At 45.1% G+C, this 19,160-nt stretch overlaps 1 protein-coding gene across 1 annotated transcript in view; it reads left to right on the top strand.

Moving 5' to 3' along the window:
- STAB2 (stabilin 2) overlaps positions 1-19,160 on the top strand; it is a 174,679-nt gene that overhangs the window by 25,924 nt on the left and 129,595 nt on the right. The window contains exons 6-9 of the mRNA XM_055394412.2: positions 5,450-5,545; positions 13,901-14,026; positions 15,147-15,343; positions 16,928-17,061. Coding sequence (XP_055250387.2) covers positions 5,450-5,545; positions 13,901-14,026; positions 15,147-15,343; positions 16,928-17,061 — 553 coding nt within the window. The remainder of the gene's footprint in view (positions 1-5,449; positions 5,546-13,900; positions 14,027-15,146; positions 15,344-16,927; positions 17,062-19,160) is intronic.

The raw sequence follows: 19,160 nt of genomic DNA on the forward strand, positions 1-19,160 counted from the left end.
TCGTTTTTTAAGATTATCTAGGGTGGCTGTGACAAACTGTCACACACTGGGTGATTTAAAGACATAAATGTATTGTCTCAGTTCTGGAAACTAGAAGTCCACAATCTGCGTGTAAGCAGGGTCAGGGTCCTTTGGAAGCCTCTAGGAGAGGGTCCTTCCTGTATCTCTTCCAGCTTCTGGAAGCCCCAGGCATTGCTGGGTTTGTGGGCACATCAATGCAGTCAGCAGAGAAGGCAATGGCAAGCCACTCCAGTACTCTTGCCTGGAGAATCCCATGGACAGAGAAGCCTGGTGGGCTGCAGTCCATGGGGTCTCTAAGGGTCGGACACTACTGAGCGACTTCACTTTCACTTTTCACTTTCACACATTGGAGAAGGAAATGGCAACCCACTCCAGTGTTCTTGCCTGGAGAATCCCAGGGAAGGGGGAGCCTGGTGGGCTTCCGTCTATGGGGTCACACAGAGTCGGACACAACTGAAGTGACTTAGCAGCAGCAGCAATGCAGTCAGCACCGCAGTCTTCACTCAATCATCTTCTTGCTGTGTCCTTGCCTCCTGTTATAAATCATGTTGGACTGAAGCCACTCCACTCCAGCACGACTTCATCTTAGCTACTGATATCTACAGTAATAACTCTACTTCCAAATAAGGTCTCGTTCTGAGGTCCTCGGAGTTAGGACTTTGGAGGGGATGAAATTCAACCGATGACAATGATATTTTTAAATTATCAAGCAAACCTTCAAAATGTTAAAAAAAAGAAAGAAAAGCAGGATTCCACTCTGCATTTGAACTCCCCTGCTTCACTGTCCTCACCCTAACCCAGCAGGATGCTGTCTTTATTCAGACTGAGCTGTGCAGTTGTATTGTTATAAGATGCTCTAAAAGATGTTGTAGGGAAGTAGAAGGAGAGGGAAAGCCTTCCGTGGGATTCTAATGGAATAGAAGAGAAAAACAGAGAAAGAGAAACAGAGCCCCCGACAGCTGTCAGCCAGTTGCTAGCCTGGTTGTCCCCAGCCACGCCGTCGTGTGGCTCTGCTGAGCATATGCAGCCTCACAGAGTGTCACCATCCATAATTTCTCTGTCAGTGCTGGAACAGACAAAAACTAGGCCACTGCCTCGTCATGCCTGAAGAGAGAAATAAACAGTGACAGTGGGCAACCCAACTGCCATCTCCTGGTTAACACTAGTGGTTACTTCTCCGGGACTGCCGCACCCCACCCCCACCCCAGCACTGCTGATTTGAACCACTGCTGTGTTCCTGGTGATATGTGGCTGGCACAACAAAATGAATAGTTGCAGCAGAACGTGGTAGTGAACAAGGTACAAAGAAAGTATTGCTGGAGCCCAGAGAGACACTGGTTCTGTTCTGGCACCTCTGAGATGGCATCACAGGGGAGAGGGGCTTTAGCTGGCCTGGAAGGATGAGGATTTCAACTGCATACAGAAGGGGACACAGTGGAGGCCACAGCGTGTGTGTCCTGCCACCTCTGCTGGGCAGTCTTTTCCAGGACAGCTCCACCCCCGTCTCTCCCTGGACAGCCTTCCCATTTCTTCCTGGACAGCCCTCGTAGCCATTGACTCACTGCTTGTTGTGTTCAGTCACTGACTCTTGTCTGACTCTTTGGAACCCCATGGACTATAGCACACCAGGCTCCTCTGTCCTCCACTGTCTCCCAGAATTTACTCAAATTCGTTTCCATTGAGTCAGTGATGCTGTCTAACCATCTCATCCTCAGTCTTCCCCTTCTCCTCCTGCCCTCAATCTTTCCCAGCATCAGGGTCTTTTCCAATGAGTCGGCTCTTCACATCAGGTGTTCAAAGTACTGGAGCCTCAACATCAGTCCTTCCGATGAATATTCAGTGTTGATTTCCTTTAGGATTTACTGGTTTGATCTCCTTGCAGTCCCTTGGACTCTCAAGAGTCTTCTTGAGTACCACAGTTCGAAAGGATCAATTCTTTGACACTCAGCCTTTTTTATGGTCCAACCTTCATCCCATACTTGACTACTGTTTTGTCATATGACTTGTATGTCATGTCTTATGCATAGCATTGATCACACCACCTTGTGATGGGCTGCTTTCTCCTGCCTTCCAATTGTGAGCTCTTTGTGGGCAGGGACTTCAGGTCATCAGTCCCAAGTACAGCGCCCTGTGCATCAATGTTCAATACCTGTTTTGAAGAAGATGAGCTAGTGAGTTTTCCCATGCACTTAGATACTGCTGCTGCTGCTGCTGCTGCTAAGTCGCTTCAGTCGTGTCCGACTCTGTGCAACCCCATAGACAGCAGCCCACCACGCTCCCCCATCCCTGGGATTCTCCAGGCAAGAACACTGGAGTGGGTTGCCATTTCCTTCTCCAATGCATGAGAGTGAAAAGTGAAAGTCAAGTCGCTCAGTTGTGACCGACTCTTCGCGACCCCATGGACTGCAGCCTACCAAGCTCCTCCATCCATGGGATTTTCCAGGCAAGAGTACTGGAGTGGCTTGCCATTTCCTTCTCCGCACTTAGACACTAGGATATATAAAATGAAGTGATGAAAGATGAACATGAAAATTATTAAAGGTTGGAGTCGGCTTGGAGAGGACCTTGTTTTCCAAATAGAAATTTAGATTACATTAGGTTAGCAACTGGGAGTCATTGAGATATTTGGGGGAAGATCACCTTAATGCCATTACTGATCAAATGAAATGGATAACATGCAGAAGTGAGAAGTCAGACAAGGAGTCCAGGTAAAATGCTACTGCAATAGTCTGGGCAAAATAGGATAAGAACTTGCAAGAGGATGGTTCTCATGAAGATTGAAGCTCAGGAGACTGAGGGTTATAGGTAACAAAGAATGCAAAGAATGTGATGGTTTATTAGATATTTGGAATACTTAAAACCTAATTCATCCTGGCTTTTCTGGAATCTGATTAGGACTTAAGCTGGTGTCTTCTTAATTGTTTCACTTGAGCTAATGTTAAGTTGACTTATGTGTACTAAACACATGCATTATAGGCAGGATAGTGGTCCCCTCAGAGATATCCATGTTCTAATTCCTGAAACTTGAGAATATGTTAGGTTATAGGCAGAGGGAAATTAAGATTGCTAAATAGGTGATTTTAAATGGGGGAAGTTGCCTGGATTATCCAGGTGGGCCCAATGTGGTCACAAAGGTCCTTGTCAGTGGAAGAGGAAAGCAGAAGAGAGCGAACCAGTAGAGATGGCAGTATGAGAAGGATTTGGCCTCATGTCACTAACTTTGAAGATGGAGAAAGGGGCCAGGAGCCCGGCAATGCCGGCAACCTCTGGAGGCTGGAAAGGCAAGGGAGCAGATTGTCCTCTAGTCTCTAGAATAAATACCACCCAATGGATAACTTGATTTTAATCCAAGGAGACATATTTCAGACTTCTGACCTTTGTTGTTGTTCAATCCCTAAGTCACGTCCAACTCTTTGCAACCCCATGGACTATATAGCATGCCAGACTCCTCTGTCCTCCAGTATCTTCTGGAGTTTGCTCAAATTCATGCCCATTAAGTCAGAGATGCTATCTAACCATCTCTTCCTCTGCCTCCCCTGTCTCCTTTTACCTTCAATCTCTCCCAGTATCAGGGTCTTTTCCAATGAGTTACCTCTTTACACCAGGTAACCAAAGTATTGGAACTTCAGCATCAGTCCTTCCAGTAAATATTCAGGGTTGATTTTCTTTAAGATTAACTGGTTTGATCTTGCAGTCCAAGGGACTCTCAAGAGTCTTCTCTGACACCAAAATTTGAAAGCATTAGCCCAAGGAGACATACTTCAGACTTCTAACATACAGAAGTATAAAATAACAGATTTGTGTTGCTTTAAGCCACTGACTTTGTGGAAATTTGTTACAGCAGCAAAAGGAAACCTATACAATACACTTCACGGGGGGCTGGACAGAGGATGCTGGTGACTCAGTCACAGTAAATCTTTCTACAAATGAACCACAAGCTGAGTGCTAAAGAGATGAATATTTATTTCAAATGCACTTCATTTCTCATTCCTTTTTTAAAAAAAAAAAAATTATTTGGCTCTGTCAGGTCTTTGTTACAGCATGCGGTTTTTTCACTGCTGTGCACGGCTTCTCTCTAGTTGTTCCGGGGCTCAGGAGTTGCAGCATGAGGACTTAGTCACCCAGCAGCATGCGGAATCTTAGTTTCCTGACCAGGGATGGAACCTGTGTCCCCTGCATTGGAAGGCAGATTCTTAACCACTGGACAACTAGGAAGTCCCTCATTTCTCATTCCTGAAGGGATCTGTCGCGGGGATGAAAAGTCATTTGTTTCAAGCTAGTCAGTGTGGCCTAGTTATTCTCTAGCCTTTCGAATTTCTTCTTTACACTTGCATTGCCCTCATCATTTGGGGAGTAGATTTTCTGTAGATTCCTCCTGCCAACAGCAATTGAGTCAGAGGTAGCAATTCTTTTGAATGTGACAGGTGTGTATATAAGACATTATATTGAGGTATCGGAAGATGAAGCAACTAACTTGAAAGCAGGGAAGAGAACTCCAATGCACGTGATATGCTACCTGTGCTTTAGATACATGTTCTCATTATAGAAATCCCATGAAGTGGGCATCATTTTCCACATGTTATAGAGGCTCGGCAGTAAAGAATCCGCCTGTCAATGCAGGAGACTTGCAGGAGATGTGGGTTCAATCCCTGGGTTGGAAAGATGCCCTGGAGCCGGAAATGGCAACCCACTCCAATATTCTTGCTTGGGATATCCCATGGACAAAGGAGCCAGGCAGGCTGCAGTCCATGGGCTTGCAAAAAGAGTCAGACACGACTGATCATTCACACACACATAGACAAATATCGTAAGTCCCCTACATTCAAGTTGTGAACTTCCAAAGATGTGAACATGCATCTGGTTCCAGCATGAAACCAGAAACCATGCCATGAAATTGCAGCGTGCCCTCCATCTCCTATTGCTGATGATCCTTCAGCTCTACTATTTCCCACCTCCTCTCCCTCCTCCAGTCAGTAATTCTTCTTGCCTCTTCACTCAAAGCCAGCCCTCGTATGCCAGCTGCTGTACTATACTATTGTACTTTTCAAGGTAGTGAACTGTAAGATTTTAAAAGCTTTCTTTATTTTTGTTTTGTATTTATTATTAGTGTGAAAATTATGATAAATCTGTTGCAGCACAGTATTATATAGCCTATTGTGTTAGCTGGGTACCTAGACTAACTTGGTTGGACTTAGGAACAAACTGGACTTACGAACGTGCGCTCATTTGTATGTAGGGGACTTACTGTAAACTGAAGCTAATAAAAGGAAGCCAAGATTCAAACCCAGGTCTCTAGGGCTTCGAAGCCATGGTTTTCCCCACTTCATCCAGCAGAATCTCAGTCTACACTACCTGCAAACAGTACCTTCCAGCATCTCTGGAGGAAGCCTCTATCAGGTAACGGGAAGTCCCCACTTTCTGTCCGCAGTGTGCAGCTGTGTGCATGGAGTGTGCAACAGTGGAATACACGGTGACGGGACCTGTGAGTGCTTCTCTGGGTACACTGGCCGCAACTGTGATGAGCGTAAGTATTGCTAGTGTCCTGTATTCCACTGGGCTTCCCTGGTGGCTCAGATGATAAAGAATCTACCCTCAATGCAGGAGACCTGGGTTTGATCCCTGGGTCAGGAAGATCCCCTAGAGAAGGGAATGGCTACCCACTCCAGTACTCTTACCTGGAGAATTCCATGGACAGAGGAGCCTGGCGGGCTATAGTCCATGGGGTCGAAAAGAGTAGGACATCACTGAGCGACTAATAGTTAATGTATCACACAAATCAAATACACAGATGTATGCATTTCACATATGTGTTCATGTACTGGGGCCCTAGGTGGGTGATGTGCATTGAATGTTTTGCTGGAATATCATCAAAAATTTAAAAAGAAAGAGGACAAAAAAAAAAAAGAGGAGGGGAGGGGAGGAGAAGAAGAGAGGAGAGATAGTGTGGGAGATGGGAAGTCCCAGGAGGTTTGGGAACAACACAGAGACATGGCTGCAGTCATGTTTTAGGAAGGTCCAAACTGGTAGCTGTGAAAAGAAGGGAAGCGAAAAGCAGAGGAGAAAAGGAAAGATATAAGCATCTGAATGCAGAGTTCCAAGGAATAGCAAGGAGAGATAAGAAAGCCTTCCTCAGCGATCAATGCAAAGAAATAGAGGAAAACAACTGGATGGGAAAGACTAGAGATCTCTTCAAAAAATTAGAGATACCAAGGGAACATTTCATGCAAAGATGGGCTCAATAAAGGACAGAAATGGTAGGGACCTAACAGAAGCAGAAGATATTAAGAAGAGGTGGCAAAAATACACAGAAGAACTGTACAAAAAAGATCTTCATGACCCAGATAATCACAATGGTGTGATCACTCACCTAGAGTCAGACATCCTGGAATGTGAAGTCAAGTGGGCCTTAGGAAGCATTACTATGAACGAAGCTAGTGGAGGTGAATGAATTCCAGTTGAGCTATTTCAAATCCTGAAAGATGATGCTGTGAAAGTGCTGCACTCAATATGCCAGCAAATTTGGAAAACTCAGCAGTGGCCACAGGACTGGAAAAGGTCAGTTTTCATTCCAATCCAAAGAAAGGCAATGCCAAAGAAAGTTCAAACTACCACACAATTGCACTCATCTTACACGCTGGTAAAATAATGCTTAAAATTCTCCAAGCCAGGCTTCAGCAATACGTGAACTGTGAACTTCCAGATGTTCAAGCTGGTTTTAGAAAAGGTAGAGGAACCAGAGATCAAATTGCCAAACATCTGCTGGATCACCGAAAAAGCAAGGGAGTTCCAGAAAAACATCTATTTCTGCTTCATTGACTATGCCAAAGCCTTTGACTGTGTGGATCACAATAAACTGTGGAAAATTCTGAGATGGGAATACCAGACCACCTGACCTGCCTCTTGAGAAACCTGTATGCAGGTCAAGAAGCAACAGTTAGAACTGGACATGGAACAACAGACTGGTTACAAGTCGGGAAAGGAAATGCGTCAAGGTTGTATATTGTCACCCTGCTTATTTAATTTATATGCAGAGTACATCATGAGAAACACTGGGTTGGATGAAGCACAAGCTGGAATCAAGATTGCCGGGAGAAATATCAATAACCTCAGATATGCAGAGGAGAAGGCAATGGCAAGCCACTCTAGTACTCTTGCCTAGAAAATCCCACGGATGGAGGAGCCTGGTAGGCTGCAGTCCGTGGGGTCGCTAATGGTCGGACATGACTGAGCGACTTCACTTTCACTTTTCACTTTCACACATTGGAGAAGGAAATGGCAACCCACTCCAGTGTTCTTGCCTGGAGAATCCCAGGGACAGGGGAGCCTGGTGGGCTTCCATCTATGGGGTCACACAGAGTTGGACACGACTGAAGTGACTTAGCAGCAGCAGCAGCAGATATGCAGATGACACCACCCTTATGGCAGAAAGTGAAGAGGAACTCAAAAGCCTCTTGATGAAAGTGAAAGAGGAGAGTGAAAAAGTTGACTTAAAGTTCAACATCAGAAAATTAAGATCATGGCATCTTGTCCCATCACTTCATGGGAAATAGATGGGGAAACAGTGGAAACAGTGGCTGACTTTATTTTTCTTGGCTCCAAAATCACTGCAGATGGTGATGGCAGCCTTTCCTTGGAAGGAAAGTTATGACCAACCTAGATAGCATATTGAAAAGCAGAGACATTACTTTGCCAACAGAGGTCTGTCTAGTCAAGGTTATGGTTTCTCTAGTAGTCATGTATGGATGTGAGAGTTGGACTATAAAGAAAGCTGAGCACCAAAGAATTGATGCTTTTGAACTGTGGTGCTGGAGAAGACTCTTGAGAGTCCCTTGGACTGCACCAACCAGTCCAACCTAAAGGAGATCAGTCCTGGGTGTTCATTGGAAGGACTGATGTTGAAGCTGAAACTCCAATACTTTGGCCACCTGATGTGAAGAGCTGACTCATTTGAAAAGACCCTGATGCTGGGAAAGATTGAGGGCAGAAGGAGACAGGGACGACAGAGGATGAGATGGTTGGATGGCATCACCGACTCAATGGACATGGGTTTGGGTGAACTCCAGGAGTTGGTGATGGACAGGGAGGCCTGGCGTGCTGCGGTTCATGGGGTCGCAAAGAGTCGGACACGACTGAGCGACTGAACTGAACTGAAACTGGTGTCAGTGTGAAGATAAGATGGAGAGGAAGACCTTGGGGCCACTGCAGCCAGTTAGGTCCCTTGTAAGGGAGATGAGGCGCGTTCTCACTTATAGGTCTCAAAGACAGAGCATATCAGCAGGAAATGGAGGCTCACCAAGGTTAAATGAGTCACCAAAATTCACGAAATAATGAAGAGCTGGGTGGTACTCAAGTCACTGAAATTCTCTATACAGTTGATCCCCTTGGGCTCAATCAAGAGATAGAGATCACAGGGTGATTGCAGTAAAGGAAGTTTAATATAAAGAATTAGTAATAGGAGAGTGGCTGTAAACACAGAAAATAAACCACAGGGCTAATCAAGGCTGTGGTTTTTCCCGTGGTCCTGTGTGGATGTGAGAGTTGGACTGTAAAGAAAGCTGGTTGCCAAAGAATTGATGCTTTTGAACTGTGGTGTTGGAGAAGACTCTTGAGAGCCCCTTGGACTGCAAGGAGATCCAACCAGTCCATCCTAAAGGAGATCAGTCCTGGATGTTCATTGGAAGGACTGATGCTAAAGCTGAAACTGCAATACTTTGGCCACCTCATGCGACGAGTTGACTCACTGGAAAGGAGTCTGATGCTGGGAGGGACTGGGGGTAGGAGGAGACGGGGACGACAGAGAATGAGATGGCTGGATGGCATCACCGACTCTGTGGACATGAGTTTGAGTGAACTCCGGGAGTTGGTGATGGACAGGGAGGCCTGGCGTGCTGTGATTCATGGGGTTGCAAAGAGTCGGACATGACTGAGCGACTGAACTGAACTGAATGGAGCATAACAGAGAAGGCAACAGCCATCCCCAAGACTGGATTCAAATCGTGTTGGAAAAGGTGTGGTGGCAGCCACTTGGTAGGGCAGAAGTTTGCTGGTTTGCCAAACCACCATGGGAGTGCAGTCACCTGGCAGGCAGGCAGCAGCTGCCAGGGCAAGGACGAGCCAAGGCTGAAGGGCACAGAAACACTGAGGACACTGTGACCTGAGAATTTGGGGGCTCCTCTGGCTTAACACAGCAGAAGTTTATTTCTTACTCGGGTAGCAGTCCGATGTGGGTGTTCCTGGCTGATACCAGCTCCCACCACATGGTGTTTAGGGATCCAGAGTTTTCCACTGTGTGTCTGTCAGTCTATAGAACCTCAGAATGCTCTGCTTTGAGCCACAGAAGGAAGGATAGAGTGCAGAGAAAGATCTGCTTATAAAGTCTAGAATGATACATAGGATGCCCAATAGTCTATCAATGTAAGCAAGTCATATAATCCCACCTAGATGCAAAGGCGGGGTTGAAAATGTGACTCTGAAAAGGCAGCGGCTTCACAGAAACAATTTGACTTTATGGAAGAGGTGAGGGGATATTCTCTATGAATTTTTAAAATCTTAATCTTAATTGAAGGATAATTGCTTTACAATATTGTGTTGGTTTCTGCTACACATCAACATGTATCAGCCATAGGTATACACATGTCCCCTGCCTCCTGAACCTCCCTCCCACCTCCCACCCCTCTAGGTTGTCACAGAGCCCTGATCTGAGCTCCCTGCGTCACACAGCAGATTCCCACTGGCTGTCTGTTTTACATATGGTAATATGTATCTTTCCATGCTCCATTAGTTCACCGTCTCCTTCCCCACCATGTCCACAAGTCTGTTCTCTACGTCTGCGTCTCCATTGCTGCCCTGCAGATAGGTTCATCAGTACCATCTTTCTAGATTCCATATATATGCATTAATATACGATATTTGTTTTCCTCTTACTCACTTCACTCTGTATAATAGGCTCTAGATTCATCCATCTCATTAGAACTGACTCAGATGCGTTCCTTTTTATGGCTGAGTAGTATCCCGTTGTACATATGTACCACAGCTTCTTTATCCATTCATCTGTTGATGGATATCTAGGTTGCTTCCATGTCCTAGCTATTATAAATTAGAATACTTCCTAACACCATACATAAAGATAAACTCAAAATGGATTAAAGACCTAAATGTAAGATACTCTCTCTAAATTTTTGATTCAGCCAGGCAGTATTGGGAGACAAATGTGTACCTCACATTTGTGCACATCTTGAGAGTCATTACTTTGCCAACAAAAGTCCGTAGTCATGTATAGATGTGAGAGTTGGACTATAAAGTTAACCACCGAAGAACTGATACTTTTGAACTGTGGTGTTGGAGAAAATTCTCTTGAGAGTCCCTTGGACTGCAAGGAGACCCAACCAGTCCATCCTAAAGGAAATCAGTCCTGAATATTCATTGGAAAGACTGATGCTGGAGCTGAAGCGCCAATACTTTGGCCACCTGATGCCAAGAAGTGGCTCATTGGAAAAGACCCTGATGCTGGGAAAGATTGAAGGCGGGAGGAGAAGGGGACGACAGAGGATGAGATGGTTGAATGGCATCACTAGCTCAATGGACATGAGTTTGAGTAAACTCTGGGAGCTGGCGATGGACAGGGAGGCCTGGCATGCTGCAGTCCATGGTGTTGCAAAGAGTCAGACATGACTGAGCAACTGAACTGAACTGAGAGTCACACACTGACTGCCCTTTGTTCCAACATCTTTCTGAGGGTGTCTGCATAGCGAACAGCCTTGGAAGATATAAGACCTCCCTCGGAAGCAAATACAGGCACACTTACTGCCTGTTAATGGATTGCCTCTCAGCTCCAAATTCACCCTTCTTGCCTGCTCTGTGAATATAAAGTAGGCTTTGAAATATTTCTCATTTGCCTGCCAGCAAGATGTGAAACCTCACCAATAGAGGGCGCTAAGGGGACACCAAAGGAGGAAGGGTTTTCTTGCCTTGTTTCTGGCTTAGCACACTCACCAGGCTCCTGAAGAACACAATTTTGCTCCACTGCTCAGCCCTGCACAGTTTCTCCAGCACTAGCTTCCTGCGGGGATCAGGATGCTCCAGTATTTGATATCTGCTTGCCTTGTCTGGTGATTGAGTCAGGCAGCCGCAGCATCAACCAGGAGTCCTGGACAGTGAGGCTGGTGCCCCAGTTCCGGAGCAGGAGTGCTGTTCTGCACACCCTCCCCTCAGCCCCATCCACACCAGGGGCCCCACAGGATTGGCCACCTGGAGAACTGACCACCCACCTTCATGCCACACAGCTGGCTCCTGAAGCCACCCCGCCCCACTCACACACAGGAGTACACCATTTTTCTGAGAGCATGGGCTTCTCAGCCCCTACTTAGAGTATCATCCCGAGGTGAGCAGCCTGCCCAGGCGCCAAGGGAGCCGTAAGGCTTAGCACCTCCCTGTGGATGACCTTCTCTGGAGCCCCAAAGGGATGGAGTCCAATAAGTCTCACCATCGGACACCTCAGCAACCTCTCCACTATAGAAGTGACCAAGGTCCTGTCCTTTCCAGTGACATCTGTGTCTCAGCTCTGGAGGGAGGAGGACTTGCTCTGATCGTAACCCAAGAGGAGTGATGGCTCTTTATTTTTCTCCCCTTATTCTTTCCAATCATTTTTAACTCTCAGGGGCCATTTTAATCTCTTCGTGAATCTTTACACTAAGACTTTCTCTGTTTAAATAATTGTGTGATTTCTATCTCTTACCCAGGCCCTAACTAAAACATTGCCTAATATTTAAAGATAAAACAGCATTTCACTTCCCTAAGTGAGGGCTCGTCTTCTGTAATGACACCTGTTCAGGTCTCAGTCTGGCCCTCTTCTCATTGCCTGGTGGGAACTGGGGCTTGAAAGAACTGGCCCAAAAATGCTGACCCTCTGGCTGCTGCTCCTGATGTGAGTGGTAAACCATCCTTTATCTCTGACCCCAGCACGTCATATCTTCCAGCAGCATCTGTGTTACTGTGTCAGTCCAAATTGTTTTCTTTGCAAGCCGGCTCCTTATGTCAGATTCTTTATCATTTTTAAAAGCCATCTAAGCTATTTCAAGTCTTGAAAGATGATGCTGTGAAAGTGCTGCACTCAATATGCCAGCAGATTTGGAAAACTCAGCAGTGGCCACAGGACTGGAAAAGGTCAGTCTTCATTCCAATCCCAAAGAAAGGCAATGCCAAAGAATGCTCACACTACCACACAATTGCCCTCATCTCACACGCTAGCAAAGTCATGCTCAAAATTCTCCAAGCCAGGCTTCAGCAATATGTAAACCGTGAACTCCCAGATGTTCAAGCAGGTTTTAGAAAAGGCAGAGGCACCAGAGATCAAATTGCCAACATCTGCTGGATCATGGAGAAAGCAAGAGAGTTTCAGAAAAACATCTATTTCTGCTTCATTGACTATGCCAAAGCCTTTGACTGTGTCGATCACAATAAACTGTGGAACATTCTGAAAGAGATGGGAATCCCAGACCACCTGACCTGCCTCTTGAGAAACCTGTATGCAGGTCAGGAAGCAACAGTTAGAACTGGACATGGAACATCAGACTGGTTCCAAATAGGAAAAGGTGTACGTCAAGGTTGTATATTGTCACCTTGCTTATTTAACTTATATGCGGAGTACATCATGAGGAACGCTGGGCTGGAAGAAGCACAAGTTGGAATCAAGATTGCTGGGAGAAATATCAATAACCTCAGATATGCAGATGACACTACCCTTATGGCAGAAAGTGAAGAGGAACTCAAAAGCCTCTTGATGAAAGTGAAAGAGGAGAGTGAAAAGGTTGGTTTGAAGCTCAACATTCAGAAAACAAAGATCATGGCATCTGGTCCCATCACTTCATGGGAAATAGATGGAAAAACAGTGTCAGACTTTATTTTTTTGGGCTCCAAAATCACTGCAGATGCTGATTGCAGCCATGAAATTAAAAGACGCTTGCTCCTTGGAAGGAATGTTATGACCAACCTTGATAGTATATTAAAAAGCAGAGACATTACTTTGCCAACCAAGGTCCGTCTAGTCAAGGCTATGGTTTTTCCCGTGGTCATGTATGGATGTGAGAGTTGGACTCTGAAGAAAGCTGATCGCCCAAGAATTGATGCTTTTGAACTGTGGTGTTGGAGAAGACTCTTGAGAGTCCCTTATACTGCAAGGAGATCCAACCAGTCCATTCTAAAGGAGATCAATCCTGGATGTTCATTGGAGGGACTGACGCTAAAGCTGAAACTGCAATACTTTGGCCACCTCATGCAACGAGTTGACTCACTGGAAAAGACTCTGATGCTGGGAAAGGTTGAGGGCGGGAGGAGAAGGGGACGACGGAGAATGAGATGGCTGGATGGCATCACCGACTCTGTGGACATGAGTTTGAGTGAACTGCGGGAGTTGGTGATGGACAGGGAGGCCTGGCATGCTGTGATTCATGGGGTCACGGAGAGTCGGACACGACTGAGCAACTGAACTGAACTGAACTGAACTGAAGCACCGTCTATTGATATATTATAAAATACTATGCAGTCATTAGAGATCAAAGTACATCCTTAAATACCTCCATAATGTTAAATTAAAAATTAAGTTCTTAGATATTTTAACAGGATTCCATTTTGTTTAAAAAATGTCTTATATGTAAATGTATTATATTGGTTTTTGCCATTGATTATTTTGAGAGTGGGATAGGAGAATGAGACTAAGAAGGCAGCTAATTTTTCCCTTACAAATTCTGTATTTTTTAAATTATTACAAGGAATCTGTGGTCACTTTTGTAATAATAGGAAATATTGTATTTGTTGAGTTGTTGTTTTTTTTAAGAACTGGTTGTACTACTAATGCAATTACCTCAACAATCTTCCTTTCCAGCCATCCCGGAATGTGCAACCTTGCTCTGCCCAGAAAATTCCAGATGCTCACCTTCCAGCAAAGATGAAACAAAGCTAGAATGCAAATGTCTTCCCAATTACAAAGGCGATGGCAAACACTGCGAGCGTGAGTAGAACCTCCATTCTGCAGGTTTATTCATTAAGATGGTTAGATTCCTCATCAGAAAAAGCCGCACAACCTTCTCAACACAATGAACACTTCTATTTCTCTCTGTGCAGTTGAATGATATATATTAAAAGTTCTAGGCAAAATGCTCATCATGTGGTAGCTCTTCAATAAATGATCATTTCTCCTGCTATCAAAGCGTATCTATAGATTTTTAGGGCTTCCCTAGCGGCTCAGACAGTAAGTAATCTGCCTGCAATGCAGGATACCCGGGTTTGATCCCTTAAACATATATATGTTTTTGCTTTATATCACCTGAATCAGTGTTAAGATACAATATACTTTGTTTGCTTCTTCCTTTCTCTCTTCTTTCCATGGTCTTTCACGAGAGGTTGTAATTGGTTCTGAACATGCTATTGGAATCAGGCCATCTGTGTATAAATCCCAGATCTCCCTGTTAACTGACAACATGACCTTGGACAAATTCTTGAATCTGCCTGTGCCTCCATTTTCCTATCTATGAAATGGGCATAATAGTGGTTACTACCCTAGAGGATTGTAAGGCTTAATTGAGTTTCATGTATGTCAAATGCTTAGAAATGCCAGTACATATTATAAATTCTATAAATGTTAGTGCTTTCTTTCATGTCACTTTATATTTAAATCCACACATAGCATGGCATAATAATACATCATCACAGAACTGGTAGTTATCATTCCTGCAAGGCATATATAAATCTGTTTGGTAGGCGGAGGTGATCCAGAAGGTAAGATGAAATGTTTTTTACTCTCTTGAAACTGTTGGGTTGCCTGTGCAGCTTCCCTGGTGGCTCAGATGGTAAAGAGTCCACCTGCAATGTGGGAGACCTGGATTTGATCCCTGGGTTGGGAAGGTACCCTGGAGAAGGGAACGGCTACCCACTCCTATATTCTTGCCTGGAGAATTTCATGGACAGAGGAGCCTGGCGGGCTACACAGTCCATAGGGTCGCAAAGAGTCAGACAAAATTGGGCGACTTTCACTTTCCACTTGGTGGATTTCCCCTCCCCCTCCCTCACGGTTGATCTTCCCTCCCCCTCCTGCGTGTGGTAACCACCTTGTTTGGTCATTGCTTCCCCAGCCATCAACCCGTGCTCACAAAATATCTGCCACGCACATGCTCAGTGCACCTACCTGGGACCAAATCGGCACAGGTGCGCGTGTCAAGCAGGCTACCGCGGGGACGGGCAGGTGTGCCTTCCGGTGGACCCCTGCCAGGTTAACTTCGGAAACTGCCCGACAGAGTCCACGGTGTGCAGATACAGTGGGCCTGGACAGGTGAGCTCAGAATGTCTGGAACTGATGAGAGCAGTAGGACCACCCGACGAAGGTCAAACTGTGCCAGGGTGTAGTTTGTCATCCGTGCCCTCCCACTTCTCCCTTTCCATGCTCAGGTTGGGCTTCCTCCCCAGTCAGACCCCCACGTGCTCGGGGTCAACCTCAGTGAGCCCTAATCTACCCTGTGAACTTGCCCTTGCCCAGCTTTCTTGACAAAACTTCACTGTCTCTTCTATCCCCGTCCTGTTTGATGACTGACAAAATACATACATATGACTCAAATTTGATTAAGAAATTCATCATTAACTGTTAAATGAATATGTAATTGACTTTCACCCACAATCCTCCATTCTCTCTAATGTCTTTTCAAAGTGACAGAGGACTCTAAGGACCAAAAAACTGTCCCAAAAAGATAAATGCTGATAAAATGTTAGGCAGCATGGACAGATTTGTAGGGAGCAATGAAGATGCCCTGCAGTAAGCCATATGTGTTTCTCTAAATGATATCATGATCTTGCCAGGTAAAATTCAGCCTGGTCAGGAGACCTTTGCTGCAGAATCCAGATAAGAGAGACCTTTCCCCAATATCTCATTTACCCACCAAATAGTGGGTGCCTACTGCAGCCATAATTGCACGCGAAGTGTCCAGTGGAGGAAATCCATCCATACAGGATACTACAGCTGCCTGAGTGAAAGGAAAGGCTTTAGTGCCTGACCACAACCAGCCACAGGTCCCCAGCAGTCTCACCTACATGCCCTGGGGATGCTCCGAGAGTGCCCTGCAAAGAATCCACCGGATCTCATCTCTAAGAAAAAGAATACATCTCACATTTCTGCTATCGATTTCTGAGGCAGGTTGGCAAGAAATTCAAAGGGCTGAATTCCCATCTTCTAAATGAGATCCCTTGTGGGAAAAGTCACGTTACATTGTGAATCAAGGCCCCATGCCTTGGGAGTGAGATTAAAAATATACCTTGTCCCTTTAAAAAAAAAAAAAGAAGTCCCCAGTCATATTTTCAAGTCTTAGAAACATCGTTCACACCGAAACATTGTTCACATTGATTTTTCCAGAACAAGTCATTCCTCAACCTGGGCATGATTAACACTTTGAACCGGAGACCTCTTTGTTGTAAGGAGTATCCTGTACGTTTCAGGATGGTTAGCAGTATCCCTGGCCTCTCATGACACTGGTCCCTTCTCCTGTTGTTACAATCGAAAATGTCTCCAAGCATTACCAAGGTCCCTTGTGTTGAGACTCCCAGTTGAAAACCACTGTTCTAGAGAAATAATACATCTGAATGTTGATCTCCACCATCTAAATCTAAAAGCAGGAAATATGGTGCCACGGAGGCCCAGGGTTAGCAAACCAGGAAACTGAAAGGTGAAGTACAAAGTGTATGAATTTCAAAACAGATGAGAAAACATGATTTCCAAGTTTAGATACACTGATGAATTTTAATTTCAGCCCATACTTTAGACCTACCCCAAGTCAGCTTGCATGCCAGGATAAAGACAGGAATTTACGAATGTCAGCCTAAGTGACTAATGAAAACCATTTTGTTCTTCTCTTCCCATCTGCTGAAGGCTTACTGCGAGTGTAAGCAACATTACCGCAACTTTGTCCCTGGAGTGGGATGCAGTATGACTGATGTGTGTGAATCTAACAACCCCTGCCACACTCATGCAGACTGCATCACCATCGCACCAGGCCAAACCAAGTAAGTCTTTTCAGTTCCACCATGGTCTTTCCAAGAGGGGAGGTAGTGGCCAGTCAATGCTGAGATGTCCTTGAAGGGCAACAAATGTGTCTTATTCAGCCTCGCATCCACCCCCACCCCCACATAGCGCAATGCAAGGAGCATAGTAGAGGCTCAGTACATCTTTGTATAATCAATGAATTGTTCAATAATGGTTTCCTTGGTAGTGATCTTGACAACACCCTGAAATATTGACCTGATCTGAAAACATGGTGTAAAATGGTCAGAGCATGAGAGAATGAAGCCATTGCCACTGGGAAAACGAATGTCCATTGCAATAACAGGAGGTTGACCTCTAATGCACATGTGATCTATGAAACAGTGCTTGTCAGTGGTACAAAACAAGGGGAAAGTGAAAACTGGGGAATGTGAACATAGGACTCCAGGTTTCAAAAGAAGGGGTTTACCGTGAGTGAAAAATATTTGCATGAAAATTCCTGAGACAGGGGCAGTTCACCTGGTGGGAAGATGGTACTTGGAGTTTAAAGACCTGGGTTGAAGCCTCCGCATTGGTATCTGTCAGATTCATGACCTTGGGAACATGATGTGGTCTCTCTGGCTTCAGTTCCTCCATCTATAAAATAAGCGGTGATGTCTACTTCATACAATTGTTGTGAAGATTCATGAGAGAAAGTTCTGGAAACTCCTCTCCAGCTGTGTTATGTTTTATCAGTGGATAAACTAAGGCTGGAACCCAAGTCTTTTGTCTCCCAGACAGAGGCTTGCATCTCGAGGCTACTTTTGGTTCTCATTGTCACCACCATCTGCAAAGCGCCCATTCTGCTGTAGTGAGCTCAGAGCCATGGTAGACATAGAAGAGTTTCTGTGCTTCCTCTAGCATACCTTTTATAGATGGGTCTTGAATGGGTGGATTTTTCCCAGGTTTGAGGGTCACTGTGTTCTTTCTGGGCAAGTAAACGGATCTGTACACTCTGTGGGAAGAGAAAGAGCATGGATGTCAGAACCCCTGAGTTCAAACCCAGCTCTGCTGCTTCCCTTAACCTTTCTGACTTGTTTCTTCTGTCACAAAAGGGGAAAACTTTAGCCTCCAAGCAGAGCTGTGATGAGGATTAAATAAGACTGCATTCATCCATCTCTGAGAGGAACCTGGCACACAGAAAGCGCACCATACACACCATGCATGCACAAACCCCTCCCAGACGTACACACAGGCATACACACATCCACAGAGCACGTGCTCTGCTGAAACCCAGGTCCTGACAGTGACCACAGTACTGGCCAGCTTACATATTTTGTACTATCCTCTGAGAAAACTTGAGCAGAACACTTGAAACATTTTCTTTCTTCTGTATTTGAGAAGATAAAATAGAAAAATGAAACTGGAACATCAGAATAATAGAAGTTGCATTAAAACTTGTGTCTAGAATGTCAGTGGAACTAATCATCAATGTTAGGGGTCTGTGGGTCACTAAAAAGTCTCCTTGACTACCCCCCTCAAAAGAAAACTATCCTCAGCTAGGAAGTTATTTTTGTCATTGTTTAGTCACTGAGTCATGTCTGACCCTTTTGCAACCCCATGGACAGTAACCTACCAAGCTCCTCTGTCTATGGGATTTCCCAGGCAAGAATACTGGAGTGGGTTTCCTTCTCCAAGGGATCTTCCCAACCCAGGGATTGAACCTACATCTCCTGCATGGCAGGTGGATTCTTTAGCCACCAAGGGAGCCTCAACAGAGATGAGGCCTAGGTTAAAGACTGGCTGAGTGACATTGATAAAATATGGGGCCATCAGTAATTCAGTAAACCCAGAAGAGGAATTTATTTGGTCTATGCCTTCCCAATGTGGCAATCAGTCTATGCAGAATATTCCGAATCATGCTGCATTAGTCACAAAGGATGACCCATGCATTGTCTCTTCTGTCAGTAGCCCTAATGTTGTTAGTAAACCCATTTCACAGATGAGCAAACTGGGGCTCAAAGATGTTAAGTAATCTTTATCACATCATCATCAATTATTTGTTTTCAGGCTCATTTCCAGCAGTTCAGTTCAGTTCAGTCACTCAGTCGTGTCCGACTCTCCACGACCCCATGAATCACAG

This window comes from Moschus berezovskii, chromosome 6 (assembly GCF_049115385.1).
Source record: "Moschus berezovskii isolate FMDL1 chromosome 6, NW_MosBer_1.0, whole genome shotgun sequence".
NCBI classification, from domain to species: domain Eukaryota; kingdom Metazoa; phylum Chordata; class Mammalia; order Artiodactyla; family Moschidae; genus Moschus; species Moschus berezovskii.